At 36.7% G+C, this 25,775-nt stretch overlaps 1 protein-coding gene across 1 annotated transcript; it reads right to left on the bottom strand.

Annotated features, from left to right (window-relative positions):
- Positions 1–6,035: 6,035 nt before the first annotated feature.
- LOC109051955 (desmocollin-3-like) lies at positions 6,036–17,976 on the bottom strand. The gene is made up of 16 exons (XM_019069431.2): positions 17,713–17,976; positions 15,956–16,058; positions 15,069–15,259; positions 14,870–14,974; positions 14,570–14,725; positions 14,314–14,455; positions 13,428–13,582; positions 13,132–13,266; positions 12,761–12,946; positions 12,053–12,300; positions 11,544–11,686; positions 9,659–9,880; positions 9,261–9,497; positions 8,311–8,426; positions 7,931–8,215; positions 6,036–7,385 (listed from the first exon to the last, which is right to left on the bottom strand). The coding sequence occupies exons 1-16, from the start codon at positions 17,752–17,754 to the stop codon at positions 7,173–7,175; spliced, it is 2,679 nt and encodes an 892-aa protein (XP_018924976.1). The 5' UTR covers positions 17,755–17,976; the 3' UTR covers positions 6,036–7,172.
- Between the last annotated feature and the right edge of the window lie 7,799 nt (positions 17,977–25,775).

The following is a 25,775-nucleotide window of genomic DNA, read 5'->3' as shown; positions in this document are numbered from 1 at the left end:
GAGCTATCACACAGCATTTCCAAATGGGTTTTATTATGAATCTGTAATAATTAATACAAATGACAAAAGCAATTTTTGGTTAAGTTGTTATTTTCATTGAGCTATTCACTATCATCATGTTGTTTCCAAGCTGAAAAGCAGTAAATTGTGCTTAATTTATTACATCAGCTTTCTGCTCCGGTCATGAGACAGTTCATAGTACAGCAAGTGTTCTCCATTCTAATGTGTGTTAATTGTATAATTGAAATTTGAACTTCTACGTCCACTATTACCCAGTCTCTACTGTACTGTCGGTGTCTACAAATCACAGAATGTACAGCGTTGCCGACATCACGTTCCCATTCTGACGACCACGGCTTTTGATGTGATTACATAGATACAAGTAATCGGTTTAACACGTTTACATGGCAGGATTTTATTTTTGTTTGGTTTATAGAAGGTTATCCCACCCCTCTCAAACCGATTACCATTTCGATTTGGGCAATTTTATTCTGACTGAGGTGTTTATATGGAGCATTTTAATTCATATTGGACTGTCATTCTAAGTTTTTCCGAAGGGTGCATGCGTCCCCTGCTGGACTACCACCCACAATTATGCAATTTACAGCTTAAATGCATATTACATGCTCCTCGTGCCACAGCAAGGGGTTGTATGCTTCCCCCTTTACAATCACACATTTGCTTTAAGCATTTTAAGCAACATGCTTGTTGCACATCCTCGATTGTTTAACTTGGGGTGACGCTTCCCCCTTAATGTGATTTTACAGCATGTTAGATACTTAAAATTGGATAATATACAAACTGCTGTCATTTTAGACTGCTGCTGCTAGGGGTGTATGCTTCCCCCTGTACATTCAAATATATGCATAAGCAGCTTAAGCAACATGCTTGTTGTATGCTCCCTTTCTGAGTTGGGGTGATGCTTCCCCCATAAATATAGTATTAAGCCAACATTTCCCATTGCTGGCCATTCAGTTGTGTTGGGGAGTTTTGGCATAAGGTTGTTTTGAGGGTTTGTCTTGCTGCTCTCCCTGCTCTGTCCAAGCATGGCTGCATGGACAGGCGTGTGGAGTGTTTCCCAGAACACAACCATACTGCCAACACTAACTGTATGCAATATAATTGTCATAAATATACTTGACGGAAGTGGTCCTGATTGAAATACACATTCAGCAACTCAGTCACAGTGCTTTAACAGTCCTGTCTCACACAAAGCAAAGGCTTCAGATCAGAGTCTCTGTAAGAGAGCAGTGGGACAAAATCCAACCCCAGATTATTGATTTTACTTAACCTACAGCAGACAGGAAGTAATACACTTAATATTTTTTACATCCTTTAACTGCTGAATAAAAATGCAATGTAATGCATTACAGACAAGTATAGTGAAATTTCATTTTGTTCCTTAACACAAAGATCTATCAAATGACTTTAGATTGCTTACTATCCTATACAGACAGTGATACACAAATGTGGACAAGAGTACACGGTTAAATGTCTGAATTTTAAAATGTTTTTGAGAAAAGTTTCTCATTCTCACCAATGCTACATTTATTTGATCAAAAATACACTAAAACAGTAATATTGTGAAATAGTTAAATTTAAAGATCAACAGTTAAAATAACTGTTTTCTATTTTAATATATTTTAGTGTTTAATTTTTTAATTTTGGTGTATTTAAATTCCCATTCTTTCGCAGCCATTACTGCAGTCTTCAGTGTCACACAATCCTTTTTGATTACCATTTTTGCTACCTAATATTTTTGTGGAAACCATCATACACTACTATACAAAAGTAATGGGGGAAAAAAGGTTGGTAATGTACTTGTATAAAAATAGATATTTACTTACAATTACACATGATTAAAAATCAGCATTATTGCTTAAATTTCATGCTAGCTGTCAAATCCTCTGCACACTCAAACTGAGGATCATATTGCACATTTTCATATGGGCTCATTTTGAATCAGACATGAGCAAATCACATGAGTTGTTAACCCTCTCAGGGTGTTTTTGGGCCCAGGAAAGGGTTAACTGGAGACTTGCTCAGACCAGGTTATTTGCTGCATTCGATTTACCTCAGAAGTCGGATGTTGGAGCTGAGAATAATGTCACAACCAAGTGGACCATGATAGAACCAAGTCGATTAAAAACACATAAAAAGCGTGTTTATTGAGACACAGAAAAACATAAATGCTAATAAACAATATATTACTACTGTTTCTCTTCTGTTGATGCTCTGAGCAGCCATATTGGATTCCGAAGTTTGAGTTATTGCGAATCCTCAGAGAAATCGGAACTAGGAACCCAGAATTTCATAAATGATCCATTCATTATAATTTGTGAACAGCTACTGTTATGTCCTAAATAAATAAGTAAAATTGTTTACAAACTGGACATTGCTATAAGAAGGGTCTTGATTTCTTCCGTTTGAAATAGAAACAACGTTTTTATTATGCTTTTTAGTAAAAGTTTACCAAAATATAACAAATGATAAAGTACAGTTACTTCAAGAAGCTACCAAAGTGGGCTACAGTATCTAAGTAAAAATCGTCTTGGTTACGTATGGTAACCCTCGTTCTCGACGTCACGTCGGATGACCGACGAATTGGGATCTCGCATAGAGAGACCAACCAAGTTTGAGTGTAAACTAGACGAGCTAATGCACATTGGCAAGCGAGTATTGCATCCAGCTGTCACTAATCACAGCGTGAGTATAAGTAGGCAGCAGATGCAGCACATATTCAGGTTTTTGCTGAGGAGCTGAGCCGGTGACCCGGCTGCTCAGCAGTGGTACAGGAGCTTTGGTGACGGGACGTGATGTCTCTGTTCCCTCCTTCAGGGAACGAGGGTTACCATACGTAACTGAGACGTTCCCTTTCAGTCTGTCAATCTCAACGTCACGTCGGATGACCAAGGAATTGGGATCCCTACCAAAAGGCAACAGATACTGCCCCTTACAGTGTCCCATGGAAGCCACCTGCGCCCCTACTTTTTGGCGTAGGCCAGGGCTTACACAAGAAGACCAGCTACTGCTGCTATAGCACTACCCAATCAGTGAGACTGGATAATACTGGAAAAACGTACCCATTCCACTTGGGACAGGGACATTGCAGAAGCTCCATCCTTCCCGAAGGAGGTTTCAGGAGCAAATACACATATGAACATCCGTTAAGTTCATATGGAAGAATGGAGGTGACTTTAATACTCTTGGAATGGCAGAAGTCTGCCAGGGAAACATGGGCTCTAAGGCCTTACTGTGGACTTTACACATATGGGATCCACTTAGGTCTCTAAGTGGAACCCAGCCCTCTACCAGTTCTCACGCATTCATTGAGAGAGGGGCTGGCACCAGATGCTCTGCCACGTCTGGCAGGCAAGGGGACAGAGGAGCTTAACTTGAGGTGAGAACACAGGAGGATACCGGCTCCACATGAATGCTATAGAATCTAATGAACGTGTTAGGGGTAGCCCAGTCTGCAGCTCTACAGATATTTGTCAGTGAGGCGTCACGAGCCAGTGCCCAGGAGGATGCAACACTTCCAGTTGAGTGAGCTCGCAACCTAAACGGGAAGGGCACACCCTATGCCTGATAGGAAATGGCATTCCTGCTTGGAGATGGCATTTCCATTCTGATGGCCTCCGTGACAGACAAAGAGCTGGTCTGAGGTCCTGAAGCTTTGTATCCAGTCTACGTAGCATTTTAGATTAGATTAGATTCAACTTTATTGTCATTGCACATGTAAGGTACAAGGCAACGAAATGCAGTTAGCATCTAACCAGAAGTGCAATAACCAGTTAGTACAGAACATACAAGGTGTACAATATGTTACAAATGTACAATAAATATACAGATAAGGCAGTATTATGGACATAATTTACAGATTTTTAAATACTATCAGCATGATATACAGATAGGTGTACTATGAACATACTATACAGATGGATTATGTAAAAGTGTATGTACACTATAAGCAGAAATTATGAACATATGAACATTATTTACACCAGTGCAATGGACAGTAAAGTGCATAGAAAATATTTCAGTTTGCAAATGGATTACTCAGTATTCTGGATGAACAGACAGTAGTGCAAGTAATAACAATTATTTTGTTTTGAAAATGGATTGTTAATTATTATTTATGTAAGGTGTGTTGATGAGGAGGGGTGAGAAGTCTGTGTGTGTGGGGTTGGGGGGGGCGTTGTGGGGTATCAGAGGGCAGAGTTCGGTAAGGAGACAGCTGTAGGGAAAAAGCTGTTCCTGAATTTTTTGTTTGTTTTTTTGTTTTTTTTGAAGTGCCTCCCAGAGGGCAGGAGGTCTGTGGTCAGAGGCCAAATGGTCTGTGGTCAGGGTGAGAGGAGTCCTTAAGAATGCTGCGAACTCGACGTAGACAGCATTTCCTCTGGATGTCCTCAATAGCAGGAAGTGGTGTCCCTGTGATGCGTTGGGCAGTTTTCACCACCCTCTGCAGTGCCTTGCGGTCAGCAACTGAGCAGTTCCCATACCAGACTGTGATGTAACTGGTCAGGATGCTCTTGATCACACACCGGTAGAAGTTCACCAGGATGGCTGAAGACAGCTGATTCTTCTTCAGTGTTCTGATGAAGAAGAGGCAGATATTAGGGCTCGGACGGGACAGAGCAAAGCTAGGGCTGGGTCTGCCTCCTCCAGAGGTAGCACTTGCAGGCTCAACACTTGATCCCTGAAGGGAGTAGTGGGAAGCTTTGGCACATAGATGGGCTGGGGCCTCAGGATTGCCTGGGAGTCAGCCGGCCCTAACTCTAGGCACAAATCATCTACAGAAAATGTGTGCAGGTCCCCTACCCTCTTGATGGAGGCCAGTGCAAGCAGGAGCACAGTTTTCATCGACAGAAACTTCTGCTCAACTACCTGCAAAGGCTCAAATGGGCCCTGCTGTAGTGCTGTGAGCACTAGAGTCAGGTCCCAAGAGGGTATAGAATGGGCCGTGGAGGATTTAGCCTTCTCACCCCCCTAAGGAACCAGGGGTCTTCTCTGTAAGAAGAACACCACTTGACAAACAGGTTCCACTTCAAAGCGTAAGTGTGTCCCGTAGACGGTGCTCTTGCTTAAGTGATGGTGTCAACTACCTCTTGGGCTAGGTTACCTTGAACCTCCGCGTTCTTAATGCCCAGACACGAGAGGCATCCATCGTGACCATCACCCGGCGCCAGGTAATGACCGCATCCAGAAACGCACGGGTGGAAAGGCATCTTTCTAAAGATGCATCTTTAGAAAGTCGTTCCACCTGTGAATGCTCTTTTAGAATTGCTCTTTTGATGTGCTGAAGCACACAGGGGAGGTGGCCACCTGCAACACACAGGGGGTAGTGCAGCCTGATGTTTGCAACCCACTCGACACGGGAAAACCACCACCACTGAAGTGCCGTACCACCAGCATGAGAGCCCTCAAAGAGCATGCTCAAACTCATCTTGTAGACTCGTGGCAGAAGGTCAGGAGCAGAACGATAGAACCACTTGGCTCCAAAGCGAAAAGCTAAATATACACTGCATCTGCTGCCTACTTATGTTCACGCTGTGATTAGCAGCAGCTGGATGCAATAATCGCATGACAATGTGTACTGGCTCGTTTAGTTTACACTCAAAGTGATTTGTCGTCATCCGACGTAACATCAAGAGTGACCAACTGAAAGGGAAACTTAGTTACTGTCAGCCACTGTTTTATGTTCATATTTTTGTATATGTACCATCATATTTTTATATTCAGAATTTCATACTTCACGCATTAACTTCATAGCATAATGTTTTGCCATTATAGTCTCTGTGTAACTGTATTTATGCCACCTTGATTCAGCATTAAACAGTAGGGCTTTTCACACTGTTCGTTATCATCCTTCTGACCTGCTTTTAACCCCAGGTAGATGAACATTTACACTTCAGGGCTTTTAACATTGTGCTTAACCCTGGATTACCATCATTCCAAACCCTGGAATATGTGAAAATATGCCTGTTAATTATAAATGTCCCTTTGCAGCATAAAGAAAGTACTCAACAATAATATAGGGTGTGTAATCAATTTTATTAAAATATTTACAAATAATATCCCTTTAAATCTAAAATCAGAACAACCCTCTAAATATCTATGTTGGTGATATTTACCACAAATACAAAAAATCATAAAATGTGCTGTCAGAAAAAAAACTGAAATATCATAGAGCTAAAAAAAAAGTACTTCTAAGTAGTTTTTCCCAAATTACCTGTTCTTTCACCTATATCTTCATTTAAAGCATAAAGTGACTTACATGCAAAATATTTGCTTTCTTTTCATTGAAATTAAAAATCCCTTAGCAACTATACTGTTTGATGTTAATGAAAATAACACAAAAACTCCAGCAATACTCCAGTAAAAATCTTGGTCTTGGTCTTCAGTGTCCAGAGTTGATGTTGGGTCTAAGTGCTTTTGGAGCTAAAGAGTACTTTGAATTCCACACATTGCCCCAAAAAAGTTTATGAGCACACTTCATCGTGGTCTTGAAAATATAGACTCAGTTAATACTTCACACGGCTGAGAATTGCAATCAATTGGGGAGAGAATAACATCTCTTCTGTAATATTGAAACTATTCCTCCTCAGCTCTGTGAGGAAAAGGTTTGCAAAGCAGAGCAAAAGGTAGCAAACAATTACAGAAAAGCTTATTTTGCATCATTCACACACTTAAAAACTTACAAAAGTTAAAAGACACACACAGACACTTGATTAATCCAGCAGAAAGGCGTGTACTGCAAAAATAGTTTTCTAAATTGGTATTGTTTGTCCTATTTTCCAGTAAAAATAATTAAACATTCTCAAAACAAGATAAATTTTCTTAAGAAGCAAAACTGAGATACTAAGAGTCATTTTAGAGAATATATCATGGAGTTAAGGTTATTTTTAAATATTTCTTTATTTTTAAGCATAGATCTAATCATATTTGCTGAGATTTACATTTAAGCCACAAAAATGTTTGCAGATGAGTCAAAAGAAAAAGGTCTTACATTGTTTTGCTTCTCAAGTAAATTAATTTTGTTTTACAGATGTTTTGATATTTTTACTGGAAAACAAGGCAAAATACTGATTAAGAAAATGATTTTCTGCAGTGTGCTTTGAAGGCCCCTGCAAACAGCATACAGCACTTTTTCATCTCAGTCACTTCTCGATTTAATTTCCGGTTCGATTCGTCGTGTAGCAGACATCAGCCAGTGGTTTGAATTTGGGGCCAAGAGTGTTCAAAAAGTCCACTGATTCCTGCTCACCCAAGTTGCTACAACATCCTACAGAGCCTGCAGGAGATCCCATCCCCTCATGCCCATAAGTCTTCAGTAGGTCATCCGCATACCGTCCCTCCTCCTTATCTCCAAAGTAAGCCAGTTTCTGTCACAAAATAAGGGTTGCAAGTTAAGTTACATAACTTCAGTGGAGCATGAATGAAAAGCAATATGAATTTCCTGGGGGAATGAATGTAACAACTTTGCTAGTCAGATTATAATTTACAGGGGTATTTTCTGAAATACTGTATCTGCTGCTTATGGTTATGGTGTAAATTTATCCATATAATATTGTTAACTCAATTAAAGATTTCAAAGTCCAATGGAAATCTGTCATCATTTACTCACCCTTATGTCATTGCAAACCTGTATGAATTTTTGCTGATCACAATAGAAGATATTTTGAAGAAATACAGTTCAGTTCCCACTGATTTATATAGTTTTTGTTTGTTTGTTTGTTTTTTTAACCAACATTCTTCAAAATATCTTCTTTTGTGTTCCATAGAAGCAAGAAGGCCCAAGGTTTGGAATGACATTAGGGTGACAACATTTTGGAAGACAGAATTTTCATTTTTGGGTGAAATATCCCTTTAATTAATCAGAATACCATGTAATTAATTCGGTTCAAAATGTTGTGTAAATTCAGCTCACTCTGTCCAAGTAGCGCCCATTGGTTTTCCATGTGTCCAGAGCACTCCTATTTGATAATTTTTGTAGTGTGTTGTTGCCATACAAGTTGTTATCATAGCGTCCGGATGAGTAGAACTTTTCAGTCCCAAACTCCTGAGTGGTGGTGTTGTACACGCCTCCTCCCTGGAAAAACTGCTGCCCATAGCGTCCTGAAGCTGAAGTCACGTTCTTACTTTCCATGAGTCCGCTCTGTAGTGACCCGTCCACTACCTCTGTCCCAGGAATCATCAACAAAGCTCCATCTTTCTAAAAAGAGAGAGAGATTCCAGCCAAATATGCTCAAACTCTTCCAGCAGTTTTTCTGCTTAATTTAACCATTAAAAAGGAGGTGTTTTTCTTACCACTTCTTCACCAGGAGCCTCAGTGTTGGATTTCAGCAGCATTCCTCCAGTTCCTGTGTCATCACTGATGTACAGCTTGTCTCTCTTAGTACTGCATATGAAGATGAGCAACAGACCTGAAACGGCAAGAAAAACAGAAGGCAAATTTACTGGTGTTTTGAGAATCATTTTCAGGTGTACAATGAAACATCTAATTAAGCCTATTTAAACTAACCATTTAAATCAACTTTGACATGTTTTGAAAACAAAAACAAATCAAGACTGAATACCAAGAAATTCTGGAATTCATGTTAACATGTTCAACAAAATACTAAAAAGAAGCATTTTCACTAGTAGTCTCAGACCCTTTGACGTACATATAGTTTAAGGACAGTAAGATTTCAGTCTATATATATATATATATATGTGTGTGTGTGTGTGTGTGTGTGTGTGTGTGTGTGTGTGTGTGTATATATATATATATATATATATATATGGATATATTTTTATATACCTTTTTTTAATTAATACTTTTATTCAGCAAGGATGCATTAAATTGATCAAAATTTTGCTGCTCTTCTGTTCCTCAAATAATTCTTTAAAAATGTATCCCTGTTTCCATTAAGCAGCACAACTCTTCAACTTTGATAATAATCAGAAATGTGAGCACCAAATCAGCATATTAGAATGATTTCTGAAGGATCATGTAACACTGAAGGAGTAATGATGCCGAAAACTCTGCTTTACATCACAGGAATAAATAACATTTTAAAATATATTACAATATAAAACAATAACTTTAAATTGATTTAAATATTACTGTTTTGCTGTATATTTTTTAATCAAATAAATGCTTGCTTGGTGAGGATAATACTAATTACAAAACATCACAAAAATTTTGTAACAACTTTTTAACCGTAGTGTGTCTACCTATAAATATATGTTATTCATAGCCAGAAGGGGGCACTCACTTAAGAGTAGCAGCAGCAGGCCAGAAAGAACTAAGGCAAGGATTCCCAAACTGCCCAAAGAGGAAGAGGCACTCCGAGCTCCACATATTCCCACCCCATTTTCCTCCCTCTCACAGGTGCACACTCGCACATTCACAGTCTGTTCTTTCCCGAATCCCTGTAGATCCTTCACCAAGAGAGGAACGCTGTAAAGACCGGTAGGCAAGGCCACAGCCTGTTCCAGCACCACAGATGATTCTGCATCAGAAGAGGAAAGACATGATGTCTGTGATCATACTGCAACTCTTACGCTTTCAGTTTATCAGTCTTGGTTTGTTATTGCTATATTGAGAAATTTTATCATAACAAATGTGGATAAACCCCCAGCCCTAAGAAACATCACTACCCCCTATCCTTACCTGTAGCATCCTTCATTTTCCACTTTCCATCGTGATCTGCTCCAAGTTCGAAAATGAAGGGAGTAGAGTAAGGTCGCTGGTCCAGGTCCACAGCTTCAACCAGAACTGAGCTCAGCATATCATCCTTACTACACATGATCAGGTCTGGATCCAGAATCACAGGCATGTTATCATTCACGTCTTCGATCTGGATTATAACCATCCCCTTTCCTGTCTTCTTACCTGAGGAAAGAGAGATTCCAGTTAATTTCATGTGACTTTAGAGAACAAAATTGCCAGAATACAACTGGATGACAATGCACAACTTTATTTCTCACAACTGTGACCTTATTACTCATAATCGTGACCAATTTATCTCAACAGCCAATTTCCTACAAATACGACTTAACATCTCACAACTGCAATTTTTTGATAATTGTGACCTTACATGTCATAATTACAACTTTATATCTCGCAGCTGTGACTAACTGCAACTCTTTTTCACATAATTGTGACAGCTTTGTTTTCTCATAATTGTGACTTTATTGCAATTATTGCTTCACATCTCATTATGAGGTGTCTATTTATTTCTTTATTGCAACTTTTTCATAACTGCAACTTCTTATCTCATAATTGTGACTTTATCATTCACAATTGCGACTACATATATCATAATTGTGACTTTATCATTCACAATTGCGACTACATATCTCATAATTGTTATTTTATAATTGTGAATTTATAATTCACAATTGATATTTCATATTTGTTAATTTTTAATTTATAATTGAAAATTGCGACTACATATCTCATAATTGTGACTTTATCATTCACAATTGCAACTACATATCTCATAATTGTGACTTTATATCTCACAATTGTGACTATATATCTCATAACTGCAACTTTACATTTCATAGCTACAACCTTCTCATAATTGTCACAACTTTATCTCGCAATTCTAACTTTCTTTCAAATATGGCTTCAAATCTCATAATTACATTTTACGTTTACGTTTACGTTACGTTTTTATCTCTTAATTGCAACTTTCTCATAACTGAGACTTTACAGTATATCATAATTGTGACTACATCTTACAATTGCAAAGTTATATGTCAGAATTGTGACTACATATCTCATTAATGAGACTCTGACCTTCTATCTCACAATTGCTATTAGGCCTACATCTCACAATTGCAATGATTTATCTCACAATTGTGATTTTATATCGCACAACTGTGACTTTTCATCTCACAACTTTTTACAGTATGCCATATTGTGACATTGTTTCTTTGTCTCAATTTTTTTTAAAACAGGTTTTACATACATGCATATGATTTGTGATAAGTTTCTCAAAAGCTATGACCAATTACAAAGACTGCCGATAAAATTAGGCCAGCAAGCAGCAAAAACACCCATTAACAGCATAGCAACCTGATGACATCCAAAGATAAAAAAAATTACATGTAAAAGGTGCATAAGAGTTCAAGAGGGACTAATGTACTCAGTTCTTCCTGGAACTCAATAGCATTCAGTGTTTAGAACATGTAGTGTCAGGTAGGACATGTTGATCATCATCAGAAAGAAGTGTTATATAACACCACAAAATACTGATGAAATCTTCTCAGAGGCTTGAAGCTAATTCAACTCAACCACACCCAACCAAATGTTCTTTCATTAACAGCCAGAGAAAACACACACACACACACACACACACACACACACACACACACACACACACACACATATCCACAGAATAATAGAGTACAGTGTGTACTCAGAAATACACCAACATTTCAGTGGGGCATAAATGTGTGTTGTGCTGAATGTCCACAGATAATTAAGATAATATCTTACGTTTAATCTAACAATGTTGTCAAGTGTGTGACATAAAGTCCAGACTCACTCTCATCCACAGCTCTGATGGTTATGTTGTACATATCCTTGTGGACCAAAGGTGATTCTCGGTCTATAGTATTGGCTGTTTTCAGTTCTCCAGTGTTCTCCACCACAGTGATCCAGTTGCCTGGGTCAGTCATCTTATAGTACCTTACACATAAATGGAATAAAAAAGTGAGAAAGTACTTTCAAAAATATGGTATAATGTTTTATCATTTACTATTACATTACCATAATACACTCTGGTGTCATGTATATAGACACTAGTTGCTTTAAATGAAAATAATAAAATTCTAAAGAAGATAGGAAACATTTTTCCCCAAAGTAAACAATCTTAAAGCCCTGTATAATTAATGTTTTTGAATTCATTTCTTTGGAAGCATTTGCATAAGACACGTTCTTGCCTGTCTTCAAAAACAGCTAGTCAGAGCACAACAGAACAGAAGACCAATGGTGGTGCTCAAAAGGAATTATTTAGTGAACCTCAAATAAAACCCACACCATCAAAGGACATACTTTATTCCATTGCTGTTCTTATTTTCTGGGTCCAGAGCTTTATACGTTCCAATGATGGTTCCATTGGCAACGTTCTCCTTGACTTTGAGATATAAAATAGCAGGGTTGAACTCTGGTCCTTCATCTTCATCTCCCACACTGAGCTCGAGTGGCACAGAGAGCCATTTAGTGTCAGTCCCAACCAGTGGAACCTCATTACGGGCAGTTATTTCCAGCTTCACCAGTGGAGTTTTTTCAAAATCCAATCCCTGAAAGTAGAAAATGGAAGGGGAATGAGGACATTGAGAATTTACCCAGGTACATCTACATAAAACTTGCTTATTAACCCAAAAGCACCAATTCTGTGAAGAGCTGTCAAAAGCTCTGCCTTGGATTCTCATTGAAGAGAAGAACATGTGTTTGCCTGCCTGATGGATGTACTTTGTATAACAGGGTGTGGCTGAACTGCACATGCATATCCAACAGACAAACGTTTTCACACACAGCTCTAAAATAGTGAGATAACTCTGCAATGCCGCTATAAATAAAACCAACACAACCCTGTCAGAGAGTGAAGAGAGCTCTCAACATAATGACTATGACCCTCAGCGGAAGCTATTGCTACAAGAACATACTAGCAAATTTTGCAAAAACGGATTCATCAAGGACATTTTCAGATGCTTCCACAAAACAACTTCCTATACATACTATGCCTTTAAATCTATTCACCTTTATCACATACAGAAGCCCCTCATTGGTTTTGGGGTCTGTCTCCATCCTGAAGTTTCCACTCTCATTTCCTTTGGTGACCTCAAACAGGGCCTTCCAGTTAGAGGTGTTTACCAAGTCCTTATCTTCCACTGGGATCCTAGTAACTAGCACATTTTCTTGGTTCTCCTGAACCTTGGCTTTGTACTGTTTCCAAAAGATGGGAAAAAAAAAAAAAAACACAAAATTGACTATATATATAAAACCTTCCAGTTAGATGTTAAGTATGTTAATATCTCAAGAGGATTGCTATAAAGTTCTATTCTGTCGTTTAGTAGTTTTGTTTGTTCTGTTTTGTTTTTTTTGCTGTATAGACAATAAAAGGGCCCTACCAGCTTCTCCTTAAAGGTAGGAGGGTTATCATTGACGTCTGTGAGAGTAATCACAACTGTTCCTCTGCTGAAGAGCCCACTAGAAGCTCCGCCCATATCTCTGATCTCTATTTCAACGTAGACTTTCTCCTGAGCCTGAGTATGAGGAACAAAAAACAATAGCATTTAAATTACTGCCAGACTGTATCATCTGAACACACAACACAGAAAGATATTGTAGCCATAGCTCACATAGCAATAAAGACAAAAACATAGATTGTTTTTGTGTTTATCGCTAATAAATGATGGAAATATACCTCTCTGTCTAAGGTGTTGGTTTTGGCAGTTATTACTCCGGTAAAAGGATCGATGGAGAACATGTCAGTAGCATTGTGCAGAGTAAACTTGATCAAGGTGTGGGGAGTTTTAGCCTGATCCTTATCGGTGGCATTCACTTGTCCTATTACAGTACCTGAAAAACAGAATACAAAAATACTTAAAATACATAAATAAATAAATCACTTTCACTACATCGGTTTAGACCAGAGTTAAACAAAAACAACAACAACAAAAAAAAAACAATTAAATTGCTGCAAAATTATATGTGATAAATTGTATGCTATAATGACAATGAAGCTTATATTATCTTAATATATCATTAATATTTTTTGCTTTGTGGCCAGTGTTGTTGTTAACTAAAACAAAAATTATTTTAAATTATTTTTTATTCATTAAAAGAAAGCTGAAATAAAATAAAATATAAATTTTAGAAAAAAATCTTTAAAAAAAAAGAGTAAAATTACAAATGTTTCATTAGGAAACTAACAAAATAACGTAAGTTTAAGTACTAAATTTACTAAAACAAAGACTAAAATAAAAAAAAAATGACAAAAGCACATCAAATTAGCTGAAAGCTGATAATTTGAAAGTAAAAACTAATTCAAAATATTAATAAACATTATAGTAGTATACAAATAATACTAACATAACACCGATTTTGACTATCATTTTCAGGACTATTACAAATATTTTACCCACCAATTCTTATCACTTTAATGCATTACAGTAAAACAATATGGTTATACAATGGATTTTTCCTAATAAAATCAACATATATCAACAATATAACTTTTTTTTTTGCATTACATTACTAAGCCTTTACTTGATAGTTAAGAATGTATGTTTTGTCCTTCTCTTTTGTACCTGCCCTGCACCGCTCTTCTACGGTAAAGAAACGGCTTCCTATGAATTCAGGTGCATTATCATTCTTATCCTCCACATTCACAGTGATGGGCAGAAATGCATCTGTTTCCCTGCCACTTACGTCAAACACACGAGCTATAAACTACAAGAGAAACAAGAGAAGCAGACATATTTAGCTGTACTGATGCTTTAATCATATTAATGAATATACTCTTGTGCACTGTTTCTGCATAAGGCCTGAAATATTCAGACTCACATTGAATTGTGGGTACTGCTCACGGTCAACGGCCCTGGTCACGCTCAGCATGCCGGTGTTCTTGTTCAAAATGAATAATTCCTTAGGATCTGTGGTAACACCCTGCCCACTGATCTGATAATACACTGTATAATTTACTGAAGAATCAGACGAAATCTGAGAAAAGATGAACACAGAGGTAAGCATAAGAATAGGAAGTATAACAAAAGGTCAAAATGATATCATGGAAGGGAGGAGGAAATGGGGAGGGAGTAGTGGAACTACTAAAGAAGAGATATAGCTCATGTTACAATGTCTCACCATCTCCAGTTCCTTTGGGAAAGGAGGGCTGTCATTCTCAATGATAGAGAAAGGTAACGGTCTCCATCTTCTCTTAGTACGCTTGTGAGCCACACTGCTGGACTTCTGAGATGAAGTCAGAACATATAGAGAAACATTCCTCATGCTGCTAAACCAGATCACATGTTTTATGGCTAAGAATTGTAGGCTGTAGTTTTACCTCATCTTTACAGGACAGGATTATGTCCACCTTCCAATCCGATCTGTTCTCATCCTGCACCAGTACAGAAAACTGCTTTGTTGTAATCTCCAAACCACGAACTGTGATAATGGTTCCATCTGTATTTACAGTGAAGTCAGGGTCACTGGAAGTGAAGGCCACAGGTTTGGCCGCACAGCCTTTGAGAGTCACTGTGGGGAAAAAAATGCAACTTAGTCAGGTAATTATTCCACAGCTAAGCCTTGTGTCTTTCTATTCTGGATCTATTACTTGTTTTCCACCCAATATCATAGCACTAAAGCTTTCAAAGAAAAAAAAAATGTAAAAGCACCATAAAAGTATCACTAGTGCTGCTATTGTCAACTAAAACTAAAAGTATTAAAAAAAAATCTGTTAATTGAAATGTTTTTAATAAAAAACATACTATTAATATAAAATAATAAAAAAGCAACAAAATACAAAAAAGAAATTGTTTGGGCAATTATCTGAAATAAAATAGTAATAAAGTACTAAAATGACTAAAACTTTAAAATTGAAGCTAAATGAAAGCAATTCCATCATTATTCACTGATAATCTTGCCATTCAGTTGACTTCTATGATACTTTTATGCTGCTTTTGTGTCTATTTGAAGGTCCTTTTTCATTCCATAGAAGCAAGAAAGTCACACAGGTTTGGAAGGAGATGACAGTGAGTAAATAATGACAGAACTTAACATTCTTGGAAGAGCAAATTCTTTTACCATTAATTATCTTTATGTGAACGTCTTGTTATCTAGCTTAATTAGCAACATCAAATGAAGGAAAAGCTTAGTCTGTATAAAGTCAGACAAGGTCATTTCATTCAATGGCATTCGGATGAAAAGGCTTAGTGACAACACAAATCTTACATTCTTCCTTGCCTTCGGCGATGACATAACCGGCGGGCAGCCTTTTAGGAACCTGAGCAAGCACGGGCCTCAACTCACAAGACGCAGCGCTCTGAAACAGCACCTGAGGGAGGAAGTAAAAGAGAGTGAGAATCAAGGGTGTATTACATTCCCCAGTGTGACTGAGCAAAACCTGAGTATTGTGGTTTGAATCATCATATTACTTCTACTTCTAATGAATCAGGCGAGGATCGTGATTGTGTGATTATCAGAATCATATTAATTGTAGAAATTAGAATGCATTTTAAAAACTTTTAAAACAGTATATACTCCTTATTGTCATAATATAAGATACTGTATTAAAAAAACTATTAATCAGTATCTTTGTCTTATTTTCTTGTTTTACATAGCAAACCACCTCACATTGTTACTTGATTGTTTCATTCGGATCTAAACAGCTACATGTTATGAAAGCATTACACCACAGTGCCTTTGTTTGAGTGTTGCAAACAAAGAGTGAGGAAACAAAACAATGACTCCCATAACTCAAGTATGAGATGGGAAACTGTGGCCAATAAAATTAAAATTAGAATAAGAATATTGGTAAAAAAAAACTATTTTGGAGGAATTATTAATAATAAGAAATAGTAGGAAGATTTTTTGTAGTATTCTTGATGCTGTTTTGTGTTATTTTTTATTTTTTGGTTTAAATTATGGGTTTCTGTAATATATCAGCTTTATCTTATCTCCAAACAAGCCTGATCTGTCCGGTGGGACCTGTAGACCTAAACACTTGAAAATAAGTGAAAATTAATTTTACTTTGCTTAAGTGTTTATTGTCATTGTGTCTTTGTGGGTCTTTTACTGATACCAACATAGGAGTCAATTAAACATCCAAAAATAAAGTGTGCCTTTGGGTGTTTACCCCAGTGCATGAACCTAAACAATATCAGCAAATCACAAAGTTTACAAATGATCCATTTAATAGAGCCATCACTATTAAAAAATAAAAAATAACTGACCCACACAGTGAAATAAATGGGAAACATTGGTGAATGAATGAATGAATGAATGAATGAATGAAGACATTTACAATAACACATTTTAACAGTTTTCGACCTGGATGATACTAAGCAAACATAGCAACACAATAGTTTGATGGAGAGGGGAAACAAAACTGTCCATCAGGCTATTCAAATGCAGATAACTAATTAGTAAGAACTTTATTATTCTTTATTATCCTATTTATAATTTATTATTATCACTGGGGAAAACCTATTTAAAAATAAACCATGGTAAACATAGTTTCCACCAAATTACCATAGTAGTAATAACATGATCACATGGTAATACCACCACTGTCATGACAAAATAGGAAAGAAAATGACAGAAATATTCTGAAAGCAGAAGAAATCATTATTCTATTAATTAAATTCAGAAGGCCTATTTGTTTTTCTGTAAAAACATGAATTAAAAAAATATACTTATTTAGAAAAGAAATATATAAGATATAATAAAACTTCCATCACCAAGTAAAAATATATATTGTGTAGATTATTTTAGCATATATTAAGTTGTTTTAAGGGTGTTTAGACAAAATAACGATTAATAAAATGCTCTTCGCAATGCAGGCTTGACAGAAACTATGGTTACCAAGGTAATTAGGATACGTCAAGAATTCAAGTAGGCCTAAAACTATTTATGACCTATAACAAAATGACAAAAAAGCAAAAACAGCAACAACAAAAAATAAATAAACATCCGCAATTTTAACTTACCAAAGTCAGCAGGCAGAGAGCGAACAGCATGCCTTCATACATCCTGCTGTGTGTGTTTTGAATTTCTCTGCACTGCACTGCGTATATCTCACAGATGTGCTCGGATAAAGTCCTCTGGGTGCGGTGCGGCTCTCATGCCATTGAAGTATTTAATATGGGTGTGGCAGATCCTCAGCCTCTCACTTTTAATATCAATGGGGCTGAATGGTTAGTCTTGAGTACAGAAAATTGGTTGAACTATGCTTTGTCCATGACTTCCTTAGCTTGGGATTTAATTTGTGTGTGGGTTTTCCTCAGTTTGCTTGGGAAGCTTTGCAAGTTTTACTACTTCTGAGTTTGTTTGTGAGTGAAGATTGATGTTATTTTTTGTGTGGGAGAAGAGTTTAGGTTGTTATTTAAATCTAACAGACTTTCATGTTTATTGAATGTCTCAGTTAATCTTCCTCTCTTTGGGTGGAGTGCAGGAGGTACTCATGATGATACAGACAGTCATTACATTTACAAATTTAGCAAAGAAAAGAAACTTTTTTTTTTTTTACAACTTTTGCATTTAATTGCCTAATACGCCCATAAAGAAAAAAAAAATCCCAGTTTGAAACCACTCACGTGCACACCTTTTTCACGTGGGATGTGATTTATTCATTTTGAATTACTACCTGGTCAACGCTTGATATTTGTGTGAAGTTATGGTTTATTAGTGATTATATGTGACCTGTTGGCCTAAAGTCTTACAGAATGCAGTTCTGGCAAATCTGATGTTCTTGTTGTGCAAACTATAAGATAAATAAGAAAAATTATTAGATCATAAAATCAACTTTGCATGAAAAGTAAGTTGTATTCTCCATATTTTGGCCCATGACACCATAGGGGCTGTGACTTTATTGGCTTTTATCAACAATTAAAGTCATACAACAGTCTGTTGAATTAAATGCCAATTAATTGTAATTAACCAAAGTGTATGCAACCAGGTTATCATATGATTTACCCCACTGCTAGAAAATAACAGAATCACACGGCTTAGAATGTATTTATTTATTTATTTATTTATTTATTCGTCAGCAAAATTAGCAAATCTAATGTAAAATTAATTGAAACTAAAAAGCTCATATAATATTTCTGAAGGTTGACTATCTTCTCACTTCTTGGAAAAGAAAAAAGACTAAGCTTTTTAGGCCCTATTTTGTACCATTTTATGTAAAGCGCCATTATTTGAAGTATGCTACTTTATTTGCTTAAATCCTTTCTGGCCATATAGTAGTGTCAATTTCTAAACTAGTCAGACTTTTTTTGTTTGTTTGTTTTTGTTTTTTTGCGGAAAAACCAAAATCTCTTACTGATTGACAGAGAAGGGGGGTTTGTGATATGTGCCCAAACAAACAAACTGCAAACAATGGACAAAGGCAGGTATTGTTTTTCACAGAAAAGTTGTATTTCTTGTTTCTGGAGGTAATTTTTAAGTTTTCGAGACCCTTCTGAAATGTGTTGGTGTGAAAGACAACAGCCTGGAGATGAACATGTTGCAATATGATGGTGTTTGTGTGGATGGGAGGTGGAAGAGGGGTTGGGTTGGGTGGAAAGGAATTTGGCAGAGCCCCGTCAGTAAGTGTTGAGTCAGTACTATTGTACACAGCTCACTGAACTGTTATCCATTTACAACCTTCATTTTACTACAGCACACATAGATGTCTGTTGTTGAAGTTCACTGACATGCATGATCAAGAGAGCAAATAAAATCTGTTGATATATTGTAATTAGGTGACTAATTTTTGCAAGTGCATTTTATAAATGGCACTAAAAAGTGTTGGGGTTTTTGTAAGTTTAAAGGAATTAGAATTAGTTGGTGGATCATTAGCCTATAGGGCCATTCTGCATCACTAAAAACAGTACATTCATTAATCGTCTTAATGTCTTCAAAGGCATTGAAAAAGAGCAGGTTATTGATATAAAATAAGTGGAATTGTGTCTACAATTTAACAGAATTAGCAGCTGATAAATGTTAAGGACTTGTATACTTGTAAAGCATGTCTAGATACTAAAGTATACATAGTTAAACACAGAAATCAGAGCAATTAAGGGCATATGAAATACATCACGTCAGTCAACAGAAATTGCATGTTGCCATGGGAATGACTTAAATAGCAAAGGTGGATGGTTTCCACATTGGTTCACCCACCCTGAATCTTGAATAACTGTTTATTGCAACACATGTCCCGAGGAGCATCCAGGTAAATAGCATATACGTTTCCAGTCTCCACCCCTTGTCCATATTTTACTCTTTTCCTAAATGTTGTGCTTTGCTCATACTCAAAGCTACACAAATTCCTCTCAGCAGATGTGTATATGATATAATTAAATTAAAAAATTAATTAATTAAAAATGCTGTATAGCAGTACAATTTTCAACAGTATATCATTTTTAGTGCATTATTTTTAGATTTTAATTCTCTGTTTATTGTTTAATTATTTTGTTTATTGACTATTTAATTTTGTAATCAATTTTACCATTAAAAAATATATATATATATTTTTTTTTTTTTTATTAGTTTGTGTCTTGTAATTGTGAATCATTTCTGTTTTTGGTGGGGTGATTGTGTTATGAAAACTCCCAGTTGACGAGAAATAAAAATCCTGATCTTCTTGATATGGTGATGAACATTGTGTGTTGGGTGATATTGAAGCCCTGAGCTTCTCTTGAGTCTGGGTGTGAGCACCTGCCGCACCTCCCAACACCTGACTGACAGATGAAAATCACACAAAGTTCTGTCATTATAGCTGAATCATGAGAAATTATGTGTGAAACAAGGTGGGGCAAAACTCATAATTTGAAAATTGGCTTGATATCAATGTATGAGTTGTAATTTGAATTTAATGGGCTTAGCTCAGCATGCTGAATTGAAACCCAAGAAATTTCCATCAGAGGATTTGTATTTCTGTAACCAATGACATAATTAAATATTCTGAATTATCTGTTATAATGTAGAATATTTTTAACTTTAAAGTTAAAATCTAACATTAAAATCTAAAGTTAAACCTATTATTAAATATAATAATAATGTATTAGTAAAATGTGCACTTAAAACAGTTTTTAATTCTACTTCATTAAATTCAATTCATATTTATAGTTTTGTTTCTATTATTGAAATTCCATGCCATCTATAGTCTTCAATACAGATTATTATTTTGCTATACAGCACAACAAAAGTCCCACACATTGTTTTCAGATAACTTTATAAAATGAAATATCAGCAAAAAAATAATAATTAGAGCATTCTGAGAACACAGTGGTTTTACACTATGATCAGTTAAATGAAAGCTAATTTATTCAATATAAAGAAATATAAAGAAAAATAAACATAAATACGAGTATAAATAAAGTTTCTGGATAACCCACACATGATAGCAAGTTTATGTGTAATTCAAATAGAAAAAATAAATAAATGTATTATTAAAAGCTATTAATAAAGTGAAATTAAAATGTACACTTAAATCATTTATATGAATTTCATTCCATTTTAATTCTGTCATTAAATTCGATTCAGATTTATAGTTTTGCATCCAGTTGGCTGCCAGTTCAAATTCAGGATATCAAATTAGAGTTCTTTATTCAATTCTGAATGGAATGCAAAAGAGAAAGACAAAAGAGACAGAGAGTAAACCTGAGAGATTGTGAGAAAGAAATACCAGTCACTCAACCAAGTGTGAGATGGGATGTTGTAACTATTGAAAGTGGCGATACAGCTGCTATTAATACACGCTGACAGCAAGCGGCCCCGATGCATCCAAACCTCAAGCATAAACCACAAACCACTTTCACTCTCAACCAGATTATTTTCAGATAGCCCACATATTTATATGTATTTATGTAACACAGCTTTGGTTAAGTATAATGCATTCTGCCTGCATGAGCACTGATGCATACATGTAATTCAACACGAGTGATATCACTCTGCACTCTGTTTGTTCACTCTCTAAGCACAGGTATGTGACCTTTTCGCTATTATTTCCTTTCCCTCATTTTGCAACCTCTCAGTAAATGCTGAAATGAAAACAATATTGCCATAGAATGGTGTGAAACATTATAACAGCATGTACAAAAAATGCATTGTAGACAACATTTTCTTACCTAAACTGATGTTTTCAGGACATTTAAATATATTTTAGGGGCATTGAAAGTTGTTTCACTTGTACTGGGTGTGCCGTATTTTAAGTGCAGATACGTGACAGGTAGGTATGTCTGATGACAGTCAGACAGTGAGTCTCCTCTCATAGCATTAAACCAATGTCAGCACAAGATCTCTGATTCTATCTCTGGGCCTCTCTACACTCAAATATAAAAATTTTCGATGAATGAAAAATATCCTGTTAAATTTTCAGTCATTTACTGTAAAATATGGTGACAATGTTTTAGGTATGTAATGACATATTGATGACTTTATAGTTGTACAACTTATAACTATGTATTTCATTAAGTGATATAATGTAAATGTACCAACATATTTAAACCAAAATCTCCTTTGTACACTATACCGTTCAAAGTTTTGAGATCAGTAAGAATTTTTAAAATAAATAAATTATTTTATTCACCAAAGATTTTTTATGTTTGTATGAGTGTACATTGTTACAAAAAATTACATGAATTTATAGTTTCCACAAAAAATAATAAGCAGCACAAGTGTTTTCACACTGACAATAATAGGAAATGTTTCTCGGGCAGCAAATCAGCATATTAGAATGATTTCTGAAGTGACACTAATCACCTGTTGAAAATTCAGCTCTGCCATCACAATAATGAATGTATTTTTTAAAAAAAAAATGGAGGGAGAGGGGGAGACATTTTAAATTTTAATAATATTTCACTGTTATAATAATAATATTGCTGTTTTTGCTGTTTATTTATTTATTGTGATCGAGTAAAAATACAGCCTTGATAAGCATAAGAGAGTCTTTCAAAAACATTAATGTATATATATATATCTATATAATATATATATATCCATATATAAATATATATATATATATTATATATATATATATTTACCAATCCAACAATTTATAAAAGGTAGTGTGCCATAAAATATACTGATAACCTGACACTGAATAAAGCAGTAAAAATGAACTAAATACTAGCTGTTATTAAGTTGGCTTGAAAAAGCCAACATACTGAAATCCGGTTTAAAATCCTCTTATTCTTATTCTTCTTCCTCTTATTTTCTTCTTCTTCTTCTTCTTCTTCCTCTTCTTCTTCTTCTTCTTCAAAATTTTTAAATGTATCTTCCTTCTCAGACTTTTAAAGCTACAACCACCAAACTTAGGTCAGGACCTTCAGACTGGTCTGATTCTGGTTGTTATCATCTTTTCTAACTGATCCTGCTTATGGTTTTTCGTAAACCAGACTATCAAAACCACCCAAAAATCCCACTTTCACTGAGGGGGGTGAAAACTTTTTATACAATTAGACTTATGGTGTATTCAAAGCTGTCTATTGCCATAGCAAAGCTTAACAACGCCCTACTGAAAAAAAAAAAAATAAAATAAAGAAAAGCCAGCTATAAACCAGCTTACGATGATACTGCTTGACTGCTCTCCTAAGCTGGTTTTAAAGAAAGTGGTTTGGCCACACAATTAAGTTATGTCATCATGCAGCTCAGTTCCGTTTAAAAAGTATCTGTGCAATCATTTGCAATCAATGGTCAACGATATTGCTGTACATGGAAGTGATCCCCAATAAAGCCAGACGGAGGTGACAGCGGCAAGAAACCAAAACTCCATCGGTGACAGAATGGAGAAAAAACCTCTGAGGGAGAAACCCAAACTCAGGCCAGAAGAAACCAGCAGTTCAATCAGGCCCCCCTTTTGGCCGGCAGCCAAAGTCAGATGTGCCAGAAGAAGCATCTCTGTTACTGTGGTCTATTGTCCCGGTGGTCATCTGAGACAAGGTCTTTACATGGGTTCTGTATCCCTGGGCCCCCTCATCTAGTTGGACCCTGGTCTCCGCGACATTCCAGGCTGGAGAGGTCCTTTTCTAGGTGCTGTCACACCATAGGGCTGGATAGTACTGGATCCGGGTGACTGCAGTGACCATCGACACTCGGAGACCGGACTGGATCTGGTGGCTACGTGAGCTCAGGAATAAGAGAGAAAACGACTAATTTAGCTTAGATGCCATTGTTTCTAAAGGATTGTAGCAAGACTTCGGGTTGTTATGGGAAGTGGTTCCCGGTTCCAGTTTACCCTAACATTAATGCAGCTAAAAATCTTTTGCCGGATTTTGGATTATTAGAAAGCTGTATTCAGTTGTTATGTGTAGAGCCGGGTTTAAAGAGATGGTCGCTTTAATCTAGATTTAAACTTCAAGAGGGTGTCTGCCTCCCGAAACCATGTTTAGGATCTGACGCCCACATAGTGACTTTGCATATTTCGGTATTCAGCACATTGCCCAGAGATTTTGAAGCATGCAGTGGCGGGGAGGCCAATACTGTCCACCAAGAGCTCGTTCCAATACTTGAGGGTGCTAACATTGTTTTCCCCAGGGGTTTATAAGTAATAAGCAAGATGTTTATTTAAATCTGGTGTGATGTTTCATCGGGAGCCCGGCCATTGTTTGACCAAACCAGGTTAATCTGGTCATACTCTCCTGGGTATCTAGTTAACAAAAACTCTAGCTGCTGCATTTTTGGCCTAGCTGGAGGTTGGTTTAGAAAAAACCGTGCCCTAACAACCACCCACAAAATCATTACATACATCTAAACTTAAGTCATAAACGTATGGACTACATTTCTGCATTTGACATTGAGAGCATAGGTCGTAAGTTAGATATATTTTTTGAGCTGTCAAAATGCAGTTTTACCAATGCTAGAAACGTTGCTTTCTACAGGAAGATTGCTACACACAAATAGCCATCTAGGGTTCCAAACTGATGACGAAGAAGTGATAGAGCAGCATCAAGTCCTAGACAACGTGTCTAGGTTAGAGTTTTTAGGGCCCGATAAATAACAACCTCGGTTTTTTTCAGAATTTAGCCAGTAAGGAATTACTCATCATCCAGTTTTTAATCTTGTCTATGCATTCCGTGATGTTGTTCACCAGGGGCTATTTCAACGGGCTTCGCAGAAATCTAGGAGCTGAGTATTATCAGCAATAACAGTGAACGCTAACACTGTGTTTCCTGATGATATCTCCCGCCAATGGTACCAGCATCTAGAGCATGAAGAGTAACGGCACTCGTACTGGATCCTGGAGGTTACACCATACTGCATCTTGTGATCGATATGATACCTCTTCCTTCACACTGATACGAATTGATGGCGGTTCATATAAGGGATGATTTAAACCATGCATAATTCACGTCAAGTAATGCCAAACAAAGTTTTCTAGTATATACAAAAGAATGTTGTTTTCAATAGGGCTGAACGCAACAGCGTAAGACCCCAGCGCCCTAATCGGATATTACAACCATGGAACAGATGAATACGAGCAGGTCATTTGTACCTTAAGGGAGGAGAGTGCTCATGTCTATGATACGGTCTAAACGGACTGAGGAAATCTCACGATCTCCAGTTTTCTGCTAAGAAGGCAATTAATTGCTGCGGATATACTTTTATCGTATCTTGCGACAGATTCCAGATCGGTCTATAATTAACTATTTCTTTGGGGCTAGTTGTGGTTTTTTGATTAGGGCGTAACAGCAGTTTGCAGGTTTTGGGGGACATAGTCGGGTATTTGCGGACGCGCCTCTAAACCCAAAACATGACTCCTAACCTAGTGTTGGGTTCAGGTTCTCGGAAATACCATGAAACTGAGATGGCCCCCTTGAGCAAGGCCACCAAACCACCAACTGCTACCCCGTTCTCTGCGGCAGCATAAATTGCGGTCCACCTGCCCGGGTATTGTTTTCCTGGTATGTGTGTTGTTGGTCACCTGACTGTGTGTGTGCACTATGTGCTGGTTAAATGCCAGAGCCACGCCTTGCCGTAGGTCAACATAGTATGACTGTTGGCTGTACTTCATTGCCGTCACTTCTATGCTAATGACAATTGACGAATCTTCTAATCGTCAGCCGATGCT

Source organism: Cyprinus carpio, chromosome A20, assembly GCF_018340385.1.
Source record: "Cyprinus carpio isolate SPL01 chromosome A20, ASM1834038v1, whole genome shotgun sequence".
Taxonomy (NCBI): domain Eukaryota; kingdom Metazoa; phylum Chordata; class Actinopteri; order Cypriniformes; family Cyprinidae; genus Cyprinus; species Cyprinus carpio.
This window is presented reverse-complemented; position numbering and strand designations above follow the sequence as displayed.

Bases quoted from the DNA above. Each gene is read 5' to 3' on its own strand.
- LOC109051955 (XM_019069431.2), bottom strand. From the start codon at position 17,754: ATGTATGAAGGCATGCTGTTCGCTCTCTGCCTGCTGACTTTG. The intron at 15,260-15,955 runs GTAAGATTTGTG...TTTTCCCCACAG, and splicing joins CGCCGAAGGCAAGGAAGAAT to TGACTCTCAAAGGCTGTGCG. The intron at 12,947-13,131 runs GTAGGGCCCTTT...TTTTGGAAACAG, and splicing joins CTACCTTTAAGGAGAAGCTG to TACAAAGCCAAGGTTCAGGA.